Genomic DNA, 22,308 nt, shown 5'->3' with positions numbered 1-22,308 from the left:
TCATACCCACCACACACAGTTGCTTGGCACCAGGTTACCATGTAAAGCATGGTGGTAAATTTTTATGCGTGTGGCTTTCTTGTGTCTGAGGTCTCTGCATCTCTAATTATCTCTGATGTTGAGAGGGATGGTCTGTGGTGAGCTCTTGGGGTGCCCAGGGGCTTGAGGTGGGAGCTGGGGAGCCACAGTCTGCAGGAGCCCCTGCACACTCTTTGTGAGACATCTCAAATCAAAATAGAGTTCTGCTGCTTTAAAACATCTGAGACTGTCTGGTTTAGGGGAGTTTCCTTCCAAAGGACCTAATGACTTGTCAAGAACTTTCCCAGCTACATGGTTCTCCCATAAGAAATGGAAAAGCTGACTGTTAGGTCTTTTAAAATAATTGATTGACCAGGAAAGGTAAGGTAGGTAGTTCAAGGAGGCAATGCCCTTTGGGGCTGGATGTGCTTGCAGCCTGAGTGGGCACCCCTGGGACCCAGCAGGCTCTTTGGTGGGACTTGATCTGTTGGAAATGTGAGCAAGAGGTGTGAACCCTGCCCTTGGGCAGCAGCTCCTGGCTTCCTTCACTGGATGGCAAAGAAATGCCAATCTGCTTGAAAATTCTTTCTTGCTCGCAGTGTTCTGGGAATGGATTCTGGGAAGGACATTTGGTGTGTGCTGAAGTCTGAGCCGCTCATGTGGCAGAAGCAGACACTCCGCCCTGGCTCTCTGACCAGACAGCAGCTCCAGCTGTTGGTTTACTGCTTATATAATCCTGATTGGGAAAACAGTAGGATTCGTGGCAGGCCAGAGGTTGGCTGAGACCCTGGTCACTTAGCTGTGGATTTCTACTAGTTAATCTGATTCTTTGCTCATCGACCCCTATTCTTCTAAAGGATTTCAGAATTTGACATGACAACACAATCAAGATTTCTTTTCAATAGCTAAGTGCATCGTTGCTCATGGAGTGAATTGAGAAGGGCTTAATGCTGTCCCTGATACTATCAGTCAAGGTACTAAGTCACAGCAGCAGAAATCACTTCAGACTTAGAAAGGGAAATGGAAAAGGCAGTCAGGGGGCCTGGAGAACCCCGTGTTCCCTTCTCCATCATGGCGCTGGGGTGGCCATTGCTTATGTATCTGACTCCCTGGAGGCCACGGACTCCACAGCAGGATGGTCAAGTTTGCTTTTTTATCTCCCTTGCCGGGCGCTGCATACTGTGTGGGGATCCAGCCACATCTCTAGCCAGGGCAGGGTGTCGGAACATTCTGAAGCATACTGGTGGGCTGAACTCGCATCATTAGGCAAAGCCAATGGGTGTTTCTGCTGCACACCAGCAGCCATGGTGACAGACAGCAGCTGTGAGGACAGCATGGTGAGGCCATGCCATGCCCGGTGGCCTCGTCCAGCTGCTTCCCAGCAAAGCAGATGCAAATGTGCACAGGCTCCGCTGGAATCCCTGCCCCCCGTTCTTATTGCTTGGGTTGGCAGATCTCCTGGCACTGCTGACATCAGGGCAGGCCATTTGCATCTTGGAGGCAGATGTGACCGAATGCCTGGAGGACCCGTGGCGCTGTCACCTGTGCTGGTGGCAAAGGGGAGAGAGAAGCTGAGGAGGGTGGGACAACCTTGAGGTCAAAGACCAGGAGAAGGACAATGTCAGCAGACCCTGTGGGACCTGAGTGACAGGTCCTAGGGCCTCCACACTGACCCAGCTGGGGAAGGAGGCACATGCTTATTCTTGCCTCCATTTCTCCTTCGCAGCCAGCCCCAGGGTAGAGACCAAAGCTGCAACGAGATCATCAAGATTCTTGCAAGTTTTTAAATTTTAAATCTTCCTTGTGGTAAAGTGCACACAGAACAAAATTCACTGCACTGACCATTTCTCGAAGTGCACAGTTAGTAGTGTCCTTTTCCCTTGTGCTGAGCAAAGCCTCTGAGGACGATTGTTTTATAAAGGTGGCGGGCCATTGGTGTTGGCGTCTATCTCAAGGTTTCCTCAGCAAGTCATTGCCTCATTTGGCCTCAGGTGGGATTCCTACCTTTGCTAAAAGTGAATCCATCTCTTTTAAAGTTTGCCAACAGATAAAAGGAAAGGGATGGGGGGGAGGGGCAGCAGAACCATCAGTTCCACGACTCAGTTCTACTCAGATCTCTTTCTGGATTTGACCAGAGTAGACTTCAGACTTCAGGATGTGCATGGCTCATTATTTCTAGGAATTTCATTCCTTTGGAATTGTGCACTATACAACCTGTGGAGCTGTATGCAGCAGCCAGAGAGGAATAAAGGACCTTTCTGTGGCTGTCGGTGGAAGTAGTGACTCCCCCTTCACTCTGTTACACGTTTCTGCTCAGTTGAGGTATTAAACAGAAAACTACGATGTATTTTGCAATGAAGTGGCACATAAATCCTGAACCAGATTTGGTCGAGTCTTGTGTGAAGCAGTGCACACAAAGACAGGGAGTCCTGGAACCAGGCAGCTGTGCTTTGCATGTTAATAGCATGGCAATCTGCCTGCGCACAGGGCCTGGTGCACAGCATCCTACCCGGACCATCCCAGTCAGTCCTCGATGGCTCTGTGGAGGATGGACTGTCAGACAAGGAAACTGAGATCAGAATGGATGCCACCCAAGACGATGCCGTTGGTCAGAGGGAAAGCTAGGACCATGACTAGGGATCACCATTCCAGCACCCAGAATCGTAACCCCTGAGGTGTGCTGTTGCTCAGCTGGCCCAGTTCTGCTCAGAGTCTAGTTCCTCATTTGTAAGGGTGTCCTCGTGGGACTGCTAAGTAGACCGAGAGATGGTATGGCCGAGGGCCTGGGCGTAGCTGTGTACCAGTGACCTCTGGGACAGTCAGGAATCAGGTCATCCATCTGGGGCCAGAGAGATGCCCCCGAGGGCTCTTACACTAGCACCAAGCTCTGCTGAGAACCCTGGTGTGGAGGAAAAGTGTGCTTCTGGATTTGTCTCCTGGTCTGGTGGGACATTTGTGGCTTGTTAGTGGTTGTCCTATTTACTTAATGCACTTGGTGGGTCTCAGCTTTTGAACTTGGAATAATAAGAAAGCTGGGTTTGCTGAATCTCACTTCCCAAAACTGTAGTGGGCTGAACATAATTCCCTGTTAATCAAGGGACCTCATATTGGCTGGTGAGTAAACCCACCCTCGCCATTCAGTCCACTCCTGTCTGTCTCTGCCTCTGTCTCGCTGTGTGAGGTTATTCAAATGCTGCTGCTTTTCCTGTCTTCTGTGAGATTTCTACCTGGCAGGGCATTTCAGATAGAGATAGCTGGGCTGTGGTTTCCTAGAGTAAACCAGCATCTCAAGGCTGTGAGCCCTTCTCAGTTAGTGAGTGCAGAGCTCTTCTGTGCCAGTGCTATTTCCTGTCCCGTTGTCACTTGCAGGTTTGGAGTGGTAGAATGTCACCTCTTTGGGATGCTCAGCACACCGACACTAGTTCTTCAGGGAGCTCATCCCTGCCTCAAACTCCCCTAAGTTTGCTGATTAAGTACTGAATTAAGATGGTTTGCGGGGTTCTTCCCCAGCTGAGTGCTGGTTCCCACCGAGAGCCTGGCAGGAAGCCCAGGGCTGCTCTGGAGCATCTGTGAGTCCCAAGGCCTCGAAGCCTCTGTGTGAGCCTGGTGTCCCCGGGAGGCACCTGCTCACAGGTGCTGTCTGCAGAGCAGATCCCTTTCTGTGCAAATATGCCCGCTCGGGTCTGATGGGAAGACCCTGGTGGGCCACGCATTTTTGTGTCCTTTCTTCAGAGTCTTCTTTTGGGGTGGTTAAAATCAGTTATAAGGTACTAAAGGAGAGTGGAGTTTTAAAACACTAGGTTTTTCCTTTAAATGTTTCTAACTCTCTCCCATGAAGTGAGCCATCGTCCAGCTTGGGAGGATGGTGGTCCTGGTGGTGTGCTTTGAGCCCAGAGTGACTACTAAAAGATACTCATGGCACCCAGAGGCCCCCTGGGCAGTGGGGAGGTGGGCGGTGAGCTGAGGGGCATGGGGAGTTAAAGGGAGCAAGGGTTCTGGGCTGTTCTGTGGGGGATGGGATGGAAGCAGGCACGCAGGGCAGCATCCCGGGCACCTGTCGCTCACGGGGAGGTGTCCCCAGACAAGCCCAGGTCACGTGTTCAGGTTGGCTGGATTGGGGCTCCTCTGCAGACTGTGCTGCTCATTGTGGCCACACACATGGCCGGGGCAGAGCTCTCCTTCAGCAGGGCTTGTGCCCATCTTCATGATGCTGACCCCTTAGCCCAGTCCCTTAGCTCTCGCCTCCCCTTGTTCCTAGTCTCGGTCTACACAAGTGTTTCCCCGAGTTACCCAAGAGTCCCCCTGCATTTGCCTTAAAAGATGGTTGGTGGGCAGGACCCCGGGAGAAGCCATTATCAGTGATGCTCTGCAGAAATGATCGCGGAGAGTCACGTGTGCCTGGCCATCTGTGGGTCCATACACTCCTGAACGTGGGCGCTGGGCATGCTGTGACGTTTTTACCCGGCAGCCTTCCCCTCTGTCCACTGAACACCACCCAGGTGCGATCATGGCTGCAGTCAGACCAGTGCTGTACCTGAGACCTGGGAGAAGCTGCCTTCCTTGCCTTGCAGTTTGTTCTGGCCTCCCTGAGCTCACAGCAGGCTTCGCCAGAGCCTAAACCTTCTGCAAGAACAGAGGGAGGGTCTCAGATAAAGACTCGCTCCTTCTCCTGCCTCTACTTACCCCGCCCCAGCATTCCAGGGGAACCTCCGGTCCTCTGCTTGGAACCTGGAGTGAGCGAGCTCTTGACTGGAGGTGGTTCTGCTGGGCCAGGGGACCATCGTGTGGGGACGATAAAGCAGAATTCTAATGTCATGGTAAACTGGGTTACCCCTCAGGACTCACTCAGCATTTAGATTCTCCAACTCCTAGATGCCAAAGGTTCTTTAGAAAGTGGCTTTAAGAAGTCTCAAGGCTTTCTGAGGAGAGTACCATTTGGTAGGTCCCTCGTCCTCCTTTATCCTCAGTCAGTGTTGTCATGGCAACAGATCTGTTCCTGCAAAGGCTTCTCTAATAGCATAGAAGGGGACCCGTTGCTTCCTGAGATTGTTAGTAATTATCTTCTCAAAAAAAATATGCTCCGAATATTGGGAATATTTTAATGGGCCCTGTTCCATCCTTTAGGGGACTTTGGAAGCCAGCGTCAGCCCCATGTCTTAAAATAAAAAAGACTTGATTCTTTGTTTTCCTTTCATCGTTTTTCTTTTTTGCATGTTCGAGCAGGAGAAGAGCCATTATCCCGTTGTCAGTCATGCCTCCCGCATAGTAGGTGCTCAGGTGTTGAATTTTGTTTGAAAGGTGGAAGAATAGCCCAGCAACCACGGATCCACATGTCTTTAAACAGACTAGGAGCTAGATGTGTTCTTTCTCTTGACCTTGAATCTGAAGTTGGCAGGCCTCCCAGAGCTCTTGACCTTAGGTCTTGAACCCTGGGCCTCTGTTTTACAGTACCAGGCAGAAGGGATCCCCAGTGCATCTAACAGGGATAAAGAAGCTCTCATTTCCCTCTCCATGGAGCTTTGGTTTAACTCAGATGCCAAAACGTTAAGAGTAGGTGCTTTCCAGTATAGGATATTGTGTGAATTTTGTTTGATTGTTTCCTCTTTACTTGCAAATACCTATTGAGGCTTTATTCTGGGTCGTGCATCTTGCTAGACACTGGGAATCCCAGGACTGCTTGGCTGTAGTTGCTGTCCAGAAGGAGGAGACAGCAGTAAGCCCAGGATGACATGAGTGTGACACTGCATGCTTCCACAGAGGGAAAGGAGGGGACCGCACCCCCTGGTCCCTCCCTTCCTCCGTCCCTGTGCAAATGTGGAGACCCCAGCTGTCTCTGCTCCTGCTAGGTCGAAAAGACAGGCTTTCTCTCTGGGTCATGCTGAAGGCTACTGCAAATCCCAGGCATGGCGGGGTCAGAAGCCAGTGGGAATCTAGAGAGCCTTTCTGTCCCTTGCTTATCTTCTGTCCACCCACTTTGCTCTCAAACAGTACCTGCTACTCCTGGGCTGGCTTTCTGTTCTGGAGCAGAGTCCAGGTTTCACTCACTGGTCAGAGGGGATGTGGTTTGGGGTGGGGGAGACTAAGGCGAGGGTGTGGAGCTTCAGCCAGAGCCTGTCTCAGCAGCAGCAGACTGATGTCTTTTGGCAAACATTCACATTTCCTGTCTGTCGAAATTTCCTCCAAGTTGAGGACATCTGGTCCACCTGGATTTCATCTGGAAGCTTCAGAATGGCGGCATTCTCAGGGAGCTGGGGATGTAGGTTGACTGAGGAACCACTCAGCCCTCTCTGCTCAGTGTGGCTGGTGGTGTAGCAGCAAGCCACCTGCATCTGGGAGCTTGTTAGAAATGCTGAACCTCCAGCTCACTTCTGAATTGGGATCTGCATTTTAGCATAACCCCCTGGCGACCCTCATGAACATTAAGGTTTAAGAAGTAGCATCTTTGATATTCTTTTGGGACTTAAAGGCAAATACAGGGAACACATTCCTGGAGGACTCCTGAATTCAAGGCCCAGGTATCTAGCAATTCTATTTCCCATCCACCTAGAGACAGCCCAGAGCCTTAGCAAAAGGCTCAGGCCATCCATTACCACCTGATCATAATTAGCCCAAGAGATAATATCCATGTGCCCTCCCTGCTTTTGACTGTGAATAACTCATTTTAAAAAAACCCAAACAACAACAACAAAACAAGCAAACAGCTCCTTGCCTAGACCTTAAGAGTTGAGAATCATGATCCTAATCATCACCAGGGCTAAGGGAAGAAACACGGGTGCCCACAGAATGAACAGCTGCTGGCAGCCACAGCATACAGCACACAGTGGCAATAAATCAGGCCTAACTGGGCCTCTGGGGTTGGGCAATGACCTTGGTGGAGTAGGGGAGGCCATTGTGTTATCCTGGCTCATGTGCTCACCCTTGGGACACAAGGTCAGCCCCTCCCCCCTAGCCCACTGCCTGGGAAACTTCCTGTTGAGTCTAATTGATGAGCCACTGTCAGGTTTAAATTATTCACTGAGAGTATTTTCCTTATTTGCATTCTGTTTGAAGAACAGCTGCCAAGGTCAGGAGTCAGAGCTCACCATTGCTGCCAGGTCTTCCTTAGACATGTTTATCGAGCATCTGTTATGACCAAAGCTGTTTATAAGACAGAAACAGTGTTTTCAGAACATAAAGGGATCCAACTGGGCATGGTGGCTCACGCTATAATCCCAGCGGCTCTGGAGGCTGAGGCAGGAAGATTTCAAGTTCAAAGTCAGCCTCAGAAACTTAGTGAGAACCTTTGTCAAAATGAAAAAGGGCTGGGGATGTGGCTCCGGCACTGCAGGTGGCACCTTCTGGGATGGGCGGCAGAGGGGGTCGGTTGTTGGTGGGGTGACTTTAGGAAAGATTCTCCGAGCAAGAAGGAAAGGGAGGGTCCTCTGCCTGAGTAAACAGTCCTTCCTCTGCTACAGGAAACCAGCAGGGGTGACTCATGCTGAGGCCTGACAGCACATGCCCACCCTGGGCCCAAGCCTTGAATGGGACCTGCCAGCCTGGACCTGGTCCAGCCAGGTAGTGGTGCTATGGTTTGAATCTGGCTGGTTAAAAACAGATGTTCAGGTGGAAGGATTTTTATTCTCCCTTGGTTACAAGACTTCCCTCTCTGCCAATGATTTCAATCAGTGGTACATATTGGCAACAGCAAGATGTCCCCAAGAATGGAGTGGTTAAAAGTTCTCACTGTGGACTCAGCCCTGGATGCCAATCTTGAATTCTCTGTGACCTCGGGCAAGTTACCTAACCTCTCTGAGCCTCCTTCATCCTCCCCTCTGAAATGAGGATAATGATTCCTATCTTATGATGATATCTACAGGAGGAGTGTAATGAGGTTTTCAAACAAACAAATGCAACATTCCTGCCTGTTGCGTTACCAGCACTCAGTAAAGGGTAGCTATTCCTGTAATTTGGAAAGCAATAAGATTGTTTCCTGAGAGGGGGCGAAGTCCACATAGTTCAGGGATGTACGGATGCCACTTGAGTGTGACCTGATTCTAGATATTAGAAGTTTCAGCACAGCACGGTGGTGTGCACCTGGAAACCCAGCTGCTTAAGAGACTGAGGCAGGAGGCTCTCAAGTTCAAGGCCAGCCTGGGCAACTTGGTGAGAACCTGGCTCAAAATAAGAAAAGAAGGGCTGGGGATGAAGCTTGGTGGTAGAGCACCCCTTGGGTTCAATTCCTAGTACCACCACCACCACCAAAAAAAAAAAAGATATTGGAGACTTCAAGGTGGTCTCCAAAACTAGAACACAAGCCCAGCTAGAGGGGCAGCACGAGGGGCTCCCTCTGTGGAGTGCCAGCCCAGGGTCGCCCTGTGGTGAAGTGTGTGTGTCAGGCTCTTACTCCACCACACCATTTCTAAGTTACCTAATGTGTCATGAAGGCAGTGGGGAGATAATGCCCAGACCCAGCTACCGGGAGCCCATCTACCCAGCAGGTCAGTCCTGTGCTCCAGGAAGACACATGTGTTTTGCACATCAGGCCATATCTGCTTGGCTGCCATGAGCTGGCATCCCCTTCCCGCACCCTGGTGGCAGAAGCCGACCATGGTGGTGGGGGTTCACCGTGGCAGATGTTGGGAGCCAGCGGCATTTCCCCGGTGACCCCCCACCCCCCGCGGGGTTTGCAACCCAGCACATTCCACCTGGAGGAGGGTGGGACGTGTCTGCTCCTGTGTTTTTGTGTTTCTGTATTACGGTTCTCGCTCTGCTTTCAAACAGCAACAAAGACAGGGGAATATCGGTCTCTGCGGCTGCCAGTCCCGTGCATGCCAGCCTCTCGTGCTTGCTGGGCTGACGCCGCCAGATGGTGGTAGGATCGTGTGTGGTTTTGTTTCCTCTGCTGTTTGAAAAGTCATGAAGTGAGAGAGACTGAGAAGCGGGAGATTGGCTGAAAGATTGTCATCTGATAACAGCTTGAGGATCCTCCAGCCGGGTGTGACGCCGACCTGCCCAGCCTTTGCTGAGTGTGCAGTGGGGGTTCCCGCGGGCACTGCCCGTGGTCCCACGCCCAGCTGTCCACAGGAGCTGGATCGAACAGGTTTCTGAACAGGAAATTCCCCATGTTTGTCCCTTCCTTGAGGACCGTCACTGTGGTCTCAGGGAAGTTCCGCTTCTTTTTGGGGGGCTTTACCGGTTGATTTTTGAGAATCTTTTTTGAAATGTTGTGATTTCTGCCCTAAGGAACCTCTTTGCGTGGTTTGAAGTACTCCTCCTGCCTCTCCTCTTGGTTTCCTTGACGTCAGAGTGTGTGTTCCATCCAGGTGATCTCCAGGCACAAGCCAGGGAGTCTGGGCGACATAGGTGTGCCCACCGTCTCTGCTTAGAGAAGAGAGGGGCATGGCCGAAGGTAAATGGCTCACAGTCTGCGCATCTTGAAATGCTGGGAGCTGGTGATTCTGTTGCTCTCTGTCCCCTCCCCGGAGTTAAGCAAACCCTTGGCATCAGATGGCGCTGCTTCCTCCCACTGTCCATCTCTCTGGGCCCAAGAAGGAAAAATAAAATGCTGATGAAGCAGAAGAAAAGTAGTGTGTTAATTTGATGTTCTTAATATCTGGAACACCTGCTTTGACCTTTAATAAAAGTGACAGCCCCCCAGGAGGAACCAGCTGCCTCACAGACACGTGGCTGAAGAGCAGAGAGGAGGTTCTGAGAACGGGAGAGGAGGGGCAAGCAGGAGGTCCCGGGAGCCTGCGAGCTGCCTGCCAGCCAGAGGCTGGAACGACCCCGCAGTAAGGAGCTGCTGCTGTCTGTTGCTCTGTGGATTTTCTGAGGCACCTCCAATTCAAGGTCTTCAAGAAAACTTGACGTGAGACTGATTTGTTTGCTCTGAGGACCGTCTGTCTCCTCACTTCATAGCGTAGTAATTAGATCAAGGCATTTCCTAAATATTGCTTGAGCGTAGGCATGGAAACTGCCCTTTGCATTACACCAGCATCTTAGCTCCCAGGAAGAGGGACCATCTGTCCCAGTTTGGAAGTTTCCTGGGGGACCCACTTACCAAACCCCCGGAAGGCAGTCTACCTCTCGCTGAGGTCTGGCTGGCCCCCTGGCCTAGGGCAGCCCAGTGCCCTTTACTGACATGATGCTTGGTTGGTCTGACTGTACTGGTCCACCTGATGCCCTCTGGATTTTGCCACTTTGACAAATCTTTAAATTTTTTCCTTCAGTACTGGGCATTGAACCAAGGGGTGTTCTCTCACTGAACTGCCTCCCCAGCCTTCCTTTTCTTATTTTATTGTGAGCCAGGGTCCCCCTAAATTGCTCAGGCTGGCCTTGAACCTGGCATCCTTCTGCCTCAGCCTCCTGAGTCTCTGGGACTACAGGTGTGTGTCACGCACCCAGCTTGATTTAAGTCTTCGAAGTGTGGTTTTGGTGGGCTCAAGGGCTGTGGTTGAACTTTCCCAGGTGTGAGAACCTCGCCCCCTCTTTCCACAGTTAAAAGTCAGGCTCACGCTTAAATGCCATTTTGAAGCCCTTTTCTGCTCCCTTCCACAGACTTATGTACTGTCACTTAACAGTAAAATAAAAGGATTCTGAGACAGATCTGGGAGGCTGCAGAAGGAGGCCCAGCTTCAGGCCAAGCCCGAGGCTTGCTGTCCACGCGTGTGTGCACGCAGAGCTGTTGTACCTGGGACGGGTACCGGCCTCCAGGCATCCATCCCCCAGGCAGCAGATGGTGTACCCTGCCAAGCCCTGCTCGGCCCAGCCAGAGTGGCAGCTGATGCACGCTGAGGCACCTTTTGTGACACAGCACCCGGGCAGCCCTCCAGCCCACTGTCAAGGTGAAAAGACAGCTGGCATTTCAAGACTTTGGGGCTCTGAGTGTGGGCTGTGGAGGAAGGAGAGAGAAAGAGACTGCTTCCTGTACACTGAAACCAAACTATTACAGCCTGCTAGGTCGTGGCAGAAATGGCCCGAAATGGTACCGCGGGCGTGTCCCACGATGGTCTGGAGCCCAGGCTTCAGTGACGCTTTCCCGTTCATTCTTGGCTGGAAGGACGCTGGCCGGCAGCTGTCTGCAGCTCCGCAGTGTGAACACTAGCAGCGGGGCGCGTCTGCGACCAGGGCACCTTTGAGAGCGGTTCAGCCAAGGACGGCTGCCTGCCTGCCTGGAGTGGAGATAGGCACAGGGGCGTGGGGGCTCTCCAGAGTTGGTGGCCATGGCCCTTCCATGCTACTGCTGAGCCCTGTCAAGCATCCGCTTTATTGATGCATGACTATCAGTATGAAGGGAACCTTCCTGGGCAGGCCGGACTGCTGCTGCCCACCCTCTGCGTCCAAGATTTGGGAAGAAGGGACAATACTGGCTTTCATGGAAACGACCTTTGCAGGGTTAAGTCACCTTCTGTGTACTGATTTGCCAGCTCCTCAGAGGGGAGCAGTATTAGATGTGGGATGGTGATTTTGGGTGGCTGATGCCTCCTAAGGGACACAGGCTGCCACCTAGCCAGTGCTCGCGGCCCCAGCCTCGCCTCCCTGGAGGACGTGGCTGACGATCGCTGCAGCAGAGGTCTGCTTCGTGGACCCACCGGGGTGGCTGGGGCTCCTGATTTTCTCTGGGCGATATCCCACACCTGTCTTCGGCTCACAGCTGGTGGCTCCTCCAGCCTGTCACATACTTGTCCCCCCCGAGCTGAGGCTTAACCATGCGGCAGCTGCCTTACTCCCAGATCTGCCTAAGCCAGTTGTGGGACCGTCATCAAGTAACTTAGTTATCAGGTGCAGGCGTCCTTACGACTGAAAGTCAAGATGTGTTGTTTCTGTAAGAGGAGTGGAAGGTTTAGAAAGTTACGATAAAAGCAAGTTACTTTCACCAAAAAGTTGCCATCAAGTTGTGCCCGGTTGAGGCGATGCTGAAGGCCTGGGGGGTGGGGCGGGGCGTGGCGCCATGGTGGAGCATTTGCCCAGCATGCCTCAGGCCCTGGGCTTGATCCTGGCGCTACAGAAAAAAGGAAGAAAAAAAAGATTGTGGACTAAAGAGGTTAAAAATCTAGGACGTTCAGGTGGCTTTACAAGAAGCCCAAGCTGCAAATTGTCAATGAAGCCTTCTGGGTGTGATTTATGCCACAAAGATGACATAAAAGTGCAGGGGGCATGCCTTTTTTTCTTTTAATACAAACATCAACATTTGAGTCTAAGCAAGCCAGACCCTTGCCAAGGACACGGAACCAATGGATGGGGGAACTGGGCTTTGAAGCCACATTGTCACCTAATTTCAGAGCTGAGCTCTTAACCTTTTGATTGAACTGCTCATTCTCCTGCCCGGGCAAGAGATGTCAAGGAGTTTGTGCCAAGACTTAGGATTAGCCATAGTGAGAACACCACTGGTACCCAAACTCTGGTTTATAGGCCACTTGGGGTCTGCATGTCACTCAAGTATGTGGTGAGGAGGGGAGAGAGATGGGGATACAACTGCCAAGAGACCCCTAGACTCTTAGAGGCCAATGGGAGAAAGGAATGACTTACCCCAACAAGTAAGGGGTGTGAACGAAACAGATGGGTTTTGGAAAAGATTCCGGTAAAAAAATGTCACGGGAGACCTGCCCCATATTTGGCACATTTGGGGTGTGTGGTTTTATGTATCCAGGAACCGTACTCAAGCAAGCGGTTTCACCTGGTCCTAAGGCGTGCAGCTGGGTGTAGTCCGCGTGTGCACCTGCACAGTGTGGATGAGGCGAGTGCTGGTGAGAGCAGGTGTGCCGGCCTCCTGATTTGGTCACAGATCTTCAGAGAAGCCTTGAGGCTGGCTGCTCATTGTTGGCAGGGTCCCAGATGGTGTTTGAGGGGCCTTCTGACCCTGTCCCTTCTCCCCCAATTCTTGGTCCTGGGAAGGAGCTCTTCCTAGCCCCAAAGATCCCTCCTGGTGTGGGCTCTTGGGCTCCCTCCTGTGGTTACTTGGATATTTCCAGTATTCTGGACTTGAACATGAGCTGCCTCTAGTTAAATTAATGTGTCCCTAAGTCTGTGGGGAGGGAGTTACTGCCTGTTGACTGTGGGGAATGTCAGTCTTGTGTCTTTGAATTAATGTTCCTTTAATGGCAAGTGGGCTATTTTCTTCATTACGGCAACCTGCATGTCTGTTACCTCTGTGCTCATGAGAGGCCGGGGAGGCCGGGAGCCTAATGACTTTGTGGCTTCTGTGATGCGCATTTGCAGGGAGGCTGCTGTGAAAGCTGGGGACAGTGCCTGTGGCTTCCCAGGTCCGGCTCTAGATCAGAGACTCCTCTGTGTGGAAAGAGGACACATTCTTCCTGGCAGGAGCGACTTGCACCCAGGGGACGTTAGGCAATGTCCTGAGACACTTATGGTTTTCATGACAGGCAAGGACAGGGGTTTCCAGGATGCTGTGGAACGTTCCGTGACTCCCAGGACATAGGAGTGATCATTCTCCACAACAGAGAATGATCTGGTCCAAAATGCCAGCAGAGCTTAGGTCAAGAGACCCTGCACTGTCCTGGACCCTGTGCCCCAGAGGTTCCTGAGAGCGCCTGTCCTGAGGTTCTCCCTGGCTCCTAATTAGCCTTCCAACAATATTAGCCCTTGGAGGGCAGCTGCGACTCAGTGACTCATTGTGTCCACGCACTTCTACCAGAGGGGTTCCAGACCTTGCTGCCACCAGTAGCCGCCAGCCCCCCAGACCCGCTTCTCAGGTCCCCATTGCCCCCTGTCCATGCCAGAGGCCTAGACTGCCTGCCCACTAGTGTCCTGCTGTGCACATGATGCCCCTTGGAGGGACAGGCCAATGCCATTTGATGGACACCATGGCAAGTCAAAGGGAAGGTTTAGCCACATGGAAATTCTGGGAGGAAGGAACAATGACTCGGTGGCCTTCGCTCTCATTTCCTTCCCGTCCTCCAAAAATACGTATAAAAACAATTTGTATTCTGTTTGCAAACACGCCTCTTTGTCCTTAGTCCGAAATGTCTCCAGCTTGTCCTAGTGGGAAAGAATCTTTTGGTGTCGGTCAAAGCAGGGTCTGGACCTCGGCTCCCCGGGTATCAGTTCTGTGACCCTTTGCAAGTTGGAGCACCTCCTGGGCACACGTATTTTTCCTTGTTAAGACGGCGCTCCCTGCACTACAGGGATTGAACCCAGGGGCACCCTAGCTCTGAGGCCCAGCCCTTTTTTGTTTTTTATTTTGAGACAGGGTCTTGCTAAGTTGCCTGGGCTGACATCCAAGTAGTGATCCTCTGTCTCGGCCTCCTGAGTCACTGCAATTATAGGTGTGGGCCACCTGCCTGGCTCTCTCTGCCATTTTATACATATCCCCCATCTAGGCTGTGAGCCCCTCCAGGAAGAAGCCCTTAGCCCTTGTCTTCCTGGCCTTTGAAGTCACATTAATCCCTGGTAGATCCTTGTCATGCATCTTCAAGAGATACGTTGAAGTCCTGATCCCTGGAAAATGTGACTCTTTGGACCTGAGGTCTTTGCAGATATAATCAGGTAGGCCATTCAGGTGGACTTTCAGGCAGGGACACTGAGGTCTTTATAAGAGGAGGGATATTTGGAGACGTACACAGAGCATGCCTTCATATATGTCCTGTGGGGAGTCAGGACACAGAGGAGGTGGCTGTGTGACCACAGAGGCAGATATTGGAGTAGGGCAGCCTCAGGCCAAGGGTTGCCAGAGCTATGAGAAGCAGGAAGCGGAATCCCCTTCCAAGCTTCAGGTGGAGTGGGGCCCAGCTGACACCTCCATTTCAGATTTGAGACTCCAGAACTGTGAGGATTGTGTAAAGTGGTGCTGTAGGAAGCTAATATAATACTCAGTAAGCACCTGGGGGACTTGTAAGACTCTGCGTGTGCATGACGCCTAGTGTTGGGGCTTAGCATTCACATTTCCATAGTCCAGTCCTAGGACTTCCTGTTTTCTACCGATCATCTCCTTGGCAGATCATCCCATTTAGATCTTCGACTGTTTTTGTGCTACCTTATTACAAAAAGCCTTTGTTTGTTGTGGGAGAAAGTTCTGACATGTACCACATGAAAAACAATAAAAAAAAATTAAGGTGTTGGCCATAAAGTGTCTGTGTCCCCAAATAGCAGCCTCAGATGACTGACTGGCATTTCTTTAGCAACAGATGATTCCTGTTTCAGGGAGGAAGCAGGAGAGGACATTGCTCCCTTCCCTCTTCTCCTTTTTGCTGGCAAGAAACAGAACCAAATCAAAATGACTTTAAAAATAAGGAAATTATGTTCTTGCAAAATAGAATCCCCAGGCTCAGAGGGAGGGCAGCTTCAGTGCAGAAGCTTAGAGAACTTTCCTGGGACTTGGGCTCTCTCTCTCATGCTAAGGCTGTAAAGATGGTGTGCAGCAGGGGCCAGGGAGCCTGCTTACTGGCTCACATCCTGTGGGTCTCTTTGATGTGTTTCTCTTAAGATTGGGGGAACTTTCCCCAGCAGCCTCTCCAGCTGCCTTCTCTCCATGTCTTTCTCCCAACAGGAATAGACTTGGCATCATCTGAGTAGATACCTGCTGGAGAAATACCTGCTGGAGAACCAGCCCCCGCCCCATGCTCCAGATTCACAACTCTTATTCCTGTTGGACAGGCAGAGTGATACACCCCAATGACACTCACGTTCTAATTCCAGGACCTGTGAACACATTCTCTTACAAGTCGCATCTGCAAAGGGACTCGGCAGAGGTGATTCAGTTAAGGATTTTGAGGCAGGGAGATGATCCTGGACTATCCAGTATAATGACAAGGCTTCTCATAAGGAGGAGGCCTGAAAATAAGTCAGAGAAGAGGTGAAGGCCAAGGGAGGGGCAGAGGAGAGGTAGGAAAGAGTGAAGATACCACACCTCTGGCCTGAAGGTGGAGGAAGGGGCCGTGAGCCAAGGAATGGAGGAAGCCTCTAGAAGCTAGTAAGGGCAAGGATCAGATTCTCCCTGAAGCCCCAGAAGGAACACAGTTCTGCCGATACCTTGATTTTAGCCCATTAAGACCCATCTTGGACTTCTGACCTTTAGAACTGTAGAATGATCAATCTGTGTTGCTTTAAGCCACTAAGTTTGTGATAATTTATTACAGAAACTGTAGGAAACTAATATGCCATCTTTTCTCAAGACTGACCTTGAATCCATATAGACCTTTTCTGAGATTAAGCTTCTCATATTTATTTAGAACCCTTTTATAGTATGTCTATTGTAGAAGATAAACACATATTTATGGAATAAACAAAAGACAAATCAGTCTCTTGTTCCTCCAGGTAGGCCCAGCCTGTGATTTGCTCTAAGATGGGTAAATGTCAGTTCATTCAAGACGGGCGCTGGGTGCTGGGAATTCAGAAACAAGAAGGATCTTGTCCTCACTCACAAGTGGCCAAGTGCCTCAGCCAGCGATCTGGTTCCATAAATATTCTCACTATCAAGCCGGTCCTCTTTCAGATGCTTCTCTGTCTTTGCAGCTGCAGCTGGTTTCCTCTGATTCAAACCTGCTGATTTTTTTTTTTTTTTTTTAATTCAACAAGGGCTGGGTGAGCAGAGCCATTGTTAAGCACTTGCACACTTAGCCCTATTTTTAGGGTATCCTGTGTTGCTGAGGTCAGCAGAGTCCAGCACTGGTCCTGGGTCTACAGGGGATGTCATCGGTCACCCTTCCTCATGCCAATTGGACAGACACTGCTGTTGGGAAGTTTTCCTTGCGGTTCTTTATTTCTTGTTCTCTGCAGGGCTTCCTGTTCTTCAGAGGCACAGGGGCAGGGCATGTGCACATTATGTTCAGAAACTACTTGTTACATCCCATAGCCCTGCTGCTTCTGGGAGGCTGTGGGCTGTTCTGAGGTTGAAATAAACCTATGAAAATATCTGGGAAGGTAACTGAAATAGGGGGGCAGAGAGATATAGTGGGAGACCTGGCCTTTGAGGTGGTCTTTTCCAACCTTCTAATTGTCTCTTGAGGGAAAAAAGGCATGGTTTATTAACTTCTAGCATTCTCTAAAGCAGCTTAGCCAAGATGGAGCTCTGTCCTTATGGTACCACTAGATAATTCTGGGCTCAAGAACCAAAATTTGAGAGCTAGCTATAGCAATATCCATAAAAGTATGTAGAGGGGTAGATTTGGTGTGGTATTTGTTCTCTGCTCTGCCCCCTCCTGTCTCCTTTGTCTACAGTGAGCGCCACATAACTGAATGGATAAATGTACCAGTTCTGAAGGTTCAGTCTGGTGGAGTCTTATTTACTGGCCATATGACCTAGGACAAGTTGCTTGAAGCACTTTTCCTGTCTGTAAAATGGGTGTGACATTAGTACTAGCACAGCTGGGCATATGGCAAGGATTAAATGAGTTCCTGTGTACAGGGTGCTTAAATCAGTGCCCAGAGGTCCTAAGCACTGGTGCATCTTTCCACGCCTGCAAACATTCTCCAGCATTTAAAATGCTTGTGTGCTATCCTATTGTGTGGCTGTGTCCTGCAGTTTATTTAACCAGATCCCTATAATGGGATTTGGTTTCTAGTCTTTTGATGTTGTAAACAACATTTTGATGACTACTCTCATAGGTAAGGATTTTCTCTCATCCTTAATTATTTCCTCAGGTTAAATTTCTAGGATTAGAATTGCTGGGTCAAAGAGGGTATATATTTTTAAGGCATGTTCTTGATAAGTGCTGCCAAATTTTCCTCCAGGACAGTATTAGTCTACACTCATACCAGCAATGAATGAGTGTGCCAATTTCCTTCTGTGGCCAGGTTATTAACTTTTAATCAAATGAAGGCCCGGGAAAAAAATGGGAGATATTTCCCTGGGGATAAAGCAATCCTCATCCTTGCTTATAAGCAATAAAAAGATGGCCTAGAAGGCAGGTAGAGCACGTGAGAACAGCGCCCTCTACTGGCTCTCTCTGGTGGAGAGGTGCGAACTGCAATGGATGGTGATACAGAGGCGATGGTGGTATCCCTGGCCCATTGGGTGCAGGTGCCAGGAAGTGAAGTCTTTTATAAAAGACTAGACACTTAAAAAGTCAGTTGAGTGACATTTACTTCTTTTTTATTTATTTATATTTACACACTGCATTTTGATTCATTGTACACAAATGGGGTACGACTTTTCATTTCTATGGTTGTGCACAGTGCAGATCCACACCATTCAGGTAATCATACATGTGCATAGGGTAATGATGTCTGTCTCAGTCCACCATTTCTCTGTCCCCCACCCCTTCCCCCTGACATCTACTTCTTGCTTAGGGATTTCTCATCAGGGGCTGATTTCTCCCCAGGAGCACTCGGCCCTATCTGGGGACTTCCTAGGAACCACAAATCTGAGGGAGTTCAGAATGGAAGCCTGCTCCCTTCTAACAGTGCACAGGAAAGCCCCATGGCAAAGTCAGTAGTTGAGGTGGGAAACCCTGTTGTAGAGGAAGGGAAGAATCGTCCTGAGAAAGCTTCTCTTTTCAGGCTAAAAAGGAAATATAGAAAGATTAGCATTTAATATATACCACTATTATCATTATTTGATTGTAGAAACCTGTTCGTTTTCCGGAATAAAATGGAGAGCAGGTGGAATTGAAACTCCCAAGTTGGCATTGCTAGACGACAGGGCAGGACAAAATAGGACGTTAATGCCACCTGCACTAGTAAGGGAGGCACTTTTTTCTATTTTCTGGACTTGGTAGAAGCTGCCATGAATTTCTGTGGTTTCCCCTCGAAGGCCTCGTCTGTGAAAAGGGAGTGCTTTATTTGATTCTTTCCCCCAGTTTCACAAGCACCCATGTTTTCCTGTCATTTATAATTGCTCCTTCCAGCGAGTGACTGCCATCTGAGGTCACAGAGGCTCCCCCCACGCCCCCAGAAGTGCTGATTCAAGCATTGTTCCTAAGAAGGGGAAAGGAATGGAAGAACTTCAGAAATGTTCCTAGAGGAGGGCGTGCCCCCAGGAAAAGTAGGACAGGAGTTTTGGGAAAGATCAAACTGTGCTGCCCCTTCTTTCCACAGTGGCTGGACTTGAAGACCTCGGTCCCTGGAGTCGCTCAGACCCACTCAAAAATGTCCTGTGGCTTCGTTTTGCTTTAGCTTGATGTTCTCTGAATGATTTGCATTTTTGAACATATATCTTGAAATAATTAACTGGAGAGGCTCCTTAACTGCTTTTAATGTTAAGAGGATTATTTGGCCAGAAATGGGGGCAAAAAAAAAAAAAAAAAAATCTACTTTTTGCTTTTCCCTGAATATCAAAGGCTATTTTGATCACCTGTATGGGAAGTGTTTGTTTAAGTTACAGGTCCCATTAGTGGATTGTAAAGTTGATTTCTGAATCACAATCAGCATTATAAAATATGTGTATATCAGAGAGAATAGGAAATATCAGGGTATCATATAGACTAACTGCAACAATTAGTTTTGGCAATGTACGAGCCTGTCACCACATATACATACTTTTAGTACATACTTGGTTTATACATGCATACACGTGTGCGATGAGACGTTTGGAAGGCAGCGGCTTAGGTTTTATAATGTGAAATCTGGCTTGTTTTTAAGTTTTACAAAGGTCTCAGGGATTCCTGCTTGTAGCAGTCTCTCAACTTTGTCTGTTGCCTTTTTAGGTGGTACCAGGGAGATTGGCTCAGCTCTCACCAGGATGTGCATGAGGCACAGAAGCATAGAAGCCAAGCTGAGGCAATTTTCCAGGTGAGAAGCATGTTTTACCTCAATCCAAATGCCCTTGCTGGTTTCAGGTTAAGGAAGCGGTGATGTGTCTGGCATTACTCCTTAGCAGCATGGTCTCCCTACAGCATCGAAGGCCCCACCACCTCTCCTTACCCTGGCCCTTCATTCATTGAATAAGCATTGTTGGGTACCTGCTGCTTGCCAGGTGCTGGTCCAGGCCCTCAGGATGCAGCCAAGAGCCATTGGCCAGGTCCCTGCCCTGGGAAACCTGCGCTTCCCTTCAAACTGTCTCTGTACTCATGCTTGGGTCTCACCTTTCCTCCTGTCAATTGAGGAGCCAGAGTGTCCTGGAGAAACGGCAATGGCTGGCACAGGGATCTGGAGTCACCAATATTCAAATGAAAATGGACATTTTTTCCTAAGCAGATCAGCACGATTCAGCAGTGTCTCACAGTTCTGTTTGGGAGAATAAAAGGGATACATCTGGAGATACCCTCTCCTCTTGATGATCTGGAAGCTGGCGGTACAGCTCTAGAATTTTCTAGGTCTCTTTCTCCACGCTGTGCACAATTAGTATACATTTATGATTAATAATCCTGAACGCATGTCAGAACCATTGGGTCTTTAAAAACAAAAATAGTAATGCTTGACTCCCACCCTCGAAGTTTTTCAAAGGGCCATGTGAGACCCAGGTGTCTTCACTTTTGGGTGGTTCTTGATGTGCAGTCAGGGGAGACACCTGGTTTCTACAACCTGGCTTGATTGTTGGAACATAGCCAGGGAAATGAGAAGAGGGATCAGTCCAGCCGGTGACATTTGTAGTCTCAGTAGCCATTGAAAAGCACCTGCAGAACTGGCTCTTCCCAAGCTGCAGGGTCTCGAGTGAACGTCAGCTTGCTAGGCGCCCTTTGCTTGCTTCAAGGAATTATGACTTAGGCTTGTTTTGACAACCAAATGTAAGTCTGGGCAACAGAATGTATCTGTTTAATTTCTCCTTTTCTTTCTCTTTGGGTAAAAGTGCTTTAATTGATTGTCTGATAAATCCACTGCAAGAACAGATGGAAGAATGGAAGAAAGTGGCCAATCAGCTGGATAAAGACCATGCAAAAGGTACAGAGCGAGAGGTCTGGTGCTCCATAGCACGGTGCCTAGAGCTGTGGATGTTGCCTGCTGCTGCCTGGTGACTTTGCTGGGCCCACTGTCCCTGCTTCTCCTGTAAGCATTCCAGTGTCAGGAGATGAGGAGTGCAGAGTGATCCCATTGCGAGATACTTCCCGGCGTGCAGTATCACTCCACTGATGCGCTCAGCTCTTGGTGGCACTACCATCAGCTGAATTAGAATGAATGATAATGGCAGGCTTAAATGCCCGACATTCATTCTTAAGGCATTTTAGAACATTTTGAAAGCCAGGATTCTGATGATAAAAGATCGCCTTGGGTCACCTGCTCAGAGATGGGCATTCCCGGTACTGTCTCTAGTGAGACAAGTCTTTATGAGCTGGTTTGGGGACCTTGTCGGGGACCTTGATGGCAAGGAGTGAAGTGTGATCTGCAGAGGAAGTAGCAATGATACTCTTCCGAGCGAGTGTTTTGTGTTCCTTTTGCACAGGCCAACAGGACCGATTGATAATAAGACCTTGTCCCTTGTTAGGTCACTCTGACATTCTGTACGTGCTGAGTATCGTGGGATCTGCACAAAGACAGGCGTGGGATCTACCAGTACAGGAACAGATCAGCCCTGTACGCGGCAAAGTGGGACATGATGAAGACCCAGCCAGAGCTCTGGGAACATGGATGGACCACTCTTGGTGGCTCCTCTTTTGCAGCCATGGAGATGGTTTATTCCACTTGTTTTGGGCTATAAAATGAACCTTCTTCCATGTCTTCATGAGCTGTCAGTAACCACCAGGAAGTTGTACATTCACTCCGATCAATCGTGTGCCTAGAGCTTCTGAGTCCATACTGTGTCACATGTCTGTGCACTCACTGGGACCACAAAAAGAGGTCTTTATGTCCTATAAAATATGTTAATCACAGCTGGTGGTCTCCTATGGTTCCTGTCTTCATTATTGTTGGGAAATCAGTCTTTTGAAGCACTTTAGCCAATCGTTTTGATGAAAGAAGGGAATGGTGAGAGCTTGCGTTGTTGAGATTTCCTAAGTGTGGGTACAGTAGCCAGACTGTATAACTGGTATAAAAAGTTAATATAAAATTCTTTCCACCCTAAAATTTTAAAAAGTTTTGATTCATCTTAACAAAGTGGAATCTCGTATTTCTTTTAAAAGTCATTTTAAAACTTATTTTCTTTAAGATCTACCCTCAGTGGCACCTCCCATTTGGGACTTAGCTCCTGTGTTTGATAAAATCACTTAAGTTAGGGAGACCGGCAAATTTGAAGGCTTTACTGTCCCCCTGTATATTAATTAGGGCGCAGCTGCTTTCTCTTAGGTTCCCTGGATATATCTCTTTACTTCCATTAGATAAAAGAAAACAGAAACACTTCTTTTTACATGGGGTAAAAGTTGATGGTTTACATTTGCTCCACCTAACTTTATCCTTTTCAATCCTTTATTCAGTGTGCACATTCGGCAGTACCGCAAAGCTGATTTTATAGCAAAGACTTCAAGATTGGATGTGTAAAGCTTT

The 22,308-nt window shown here is 49.3% G+C and overlaps 1 protein-coding gene across 9 annotated transcripts in view; it reads left to right on the top strand.

The window, feature by feature from the left end:
• Positions 1 to 22,308, top strand: part of MTSS1 (MTSS I-BAR domain containing 1) — a 156,214-nt gene that overhangs the window by 97,777 nt on the left and 36,129 nt on the right. For all 9 annotated transcript variants that reach the window (XM_079137526.1, XM_079137531.1, XM_079137529.1 and 6 more), the window contains 2 exons: positions 19,599 to 19,683; positions 20,681 to 20,772. In XM_079137526.1, coding sequence (XP_078993652.1) covers positions 19,599 to 19,683; positions 20,681 to 20,772 — 177 coding nt within the window. The remainder of the gene's footprint in view (positions 1 to 19,598; positions 19,684 to 20,680; positions 20,773 to 22,308) is intronic.

This window comes from Sciurus vulgaris, assembly GCF_902686455.1.
Source record: "Sciurus vulgaris genome assembly, chromosome: 1".
NCBI lineage: Eukaryota > Metazoa > Chordata > Mammalia > Rodentia > Sciuridae > Sciurus > Sciurus vulgaris.
The sequence above is the reverse complement of the archived record's forward strand: the minus strand, read 5'-3'. Positions and strand labels throughout refer to the sequence as shown.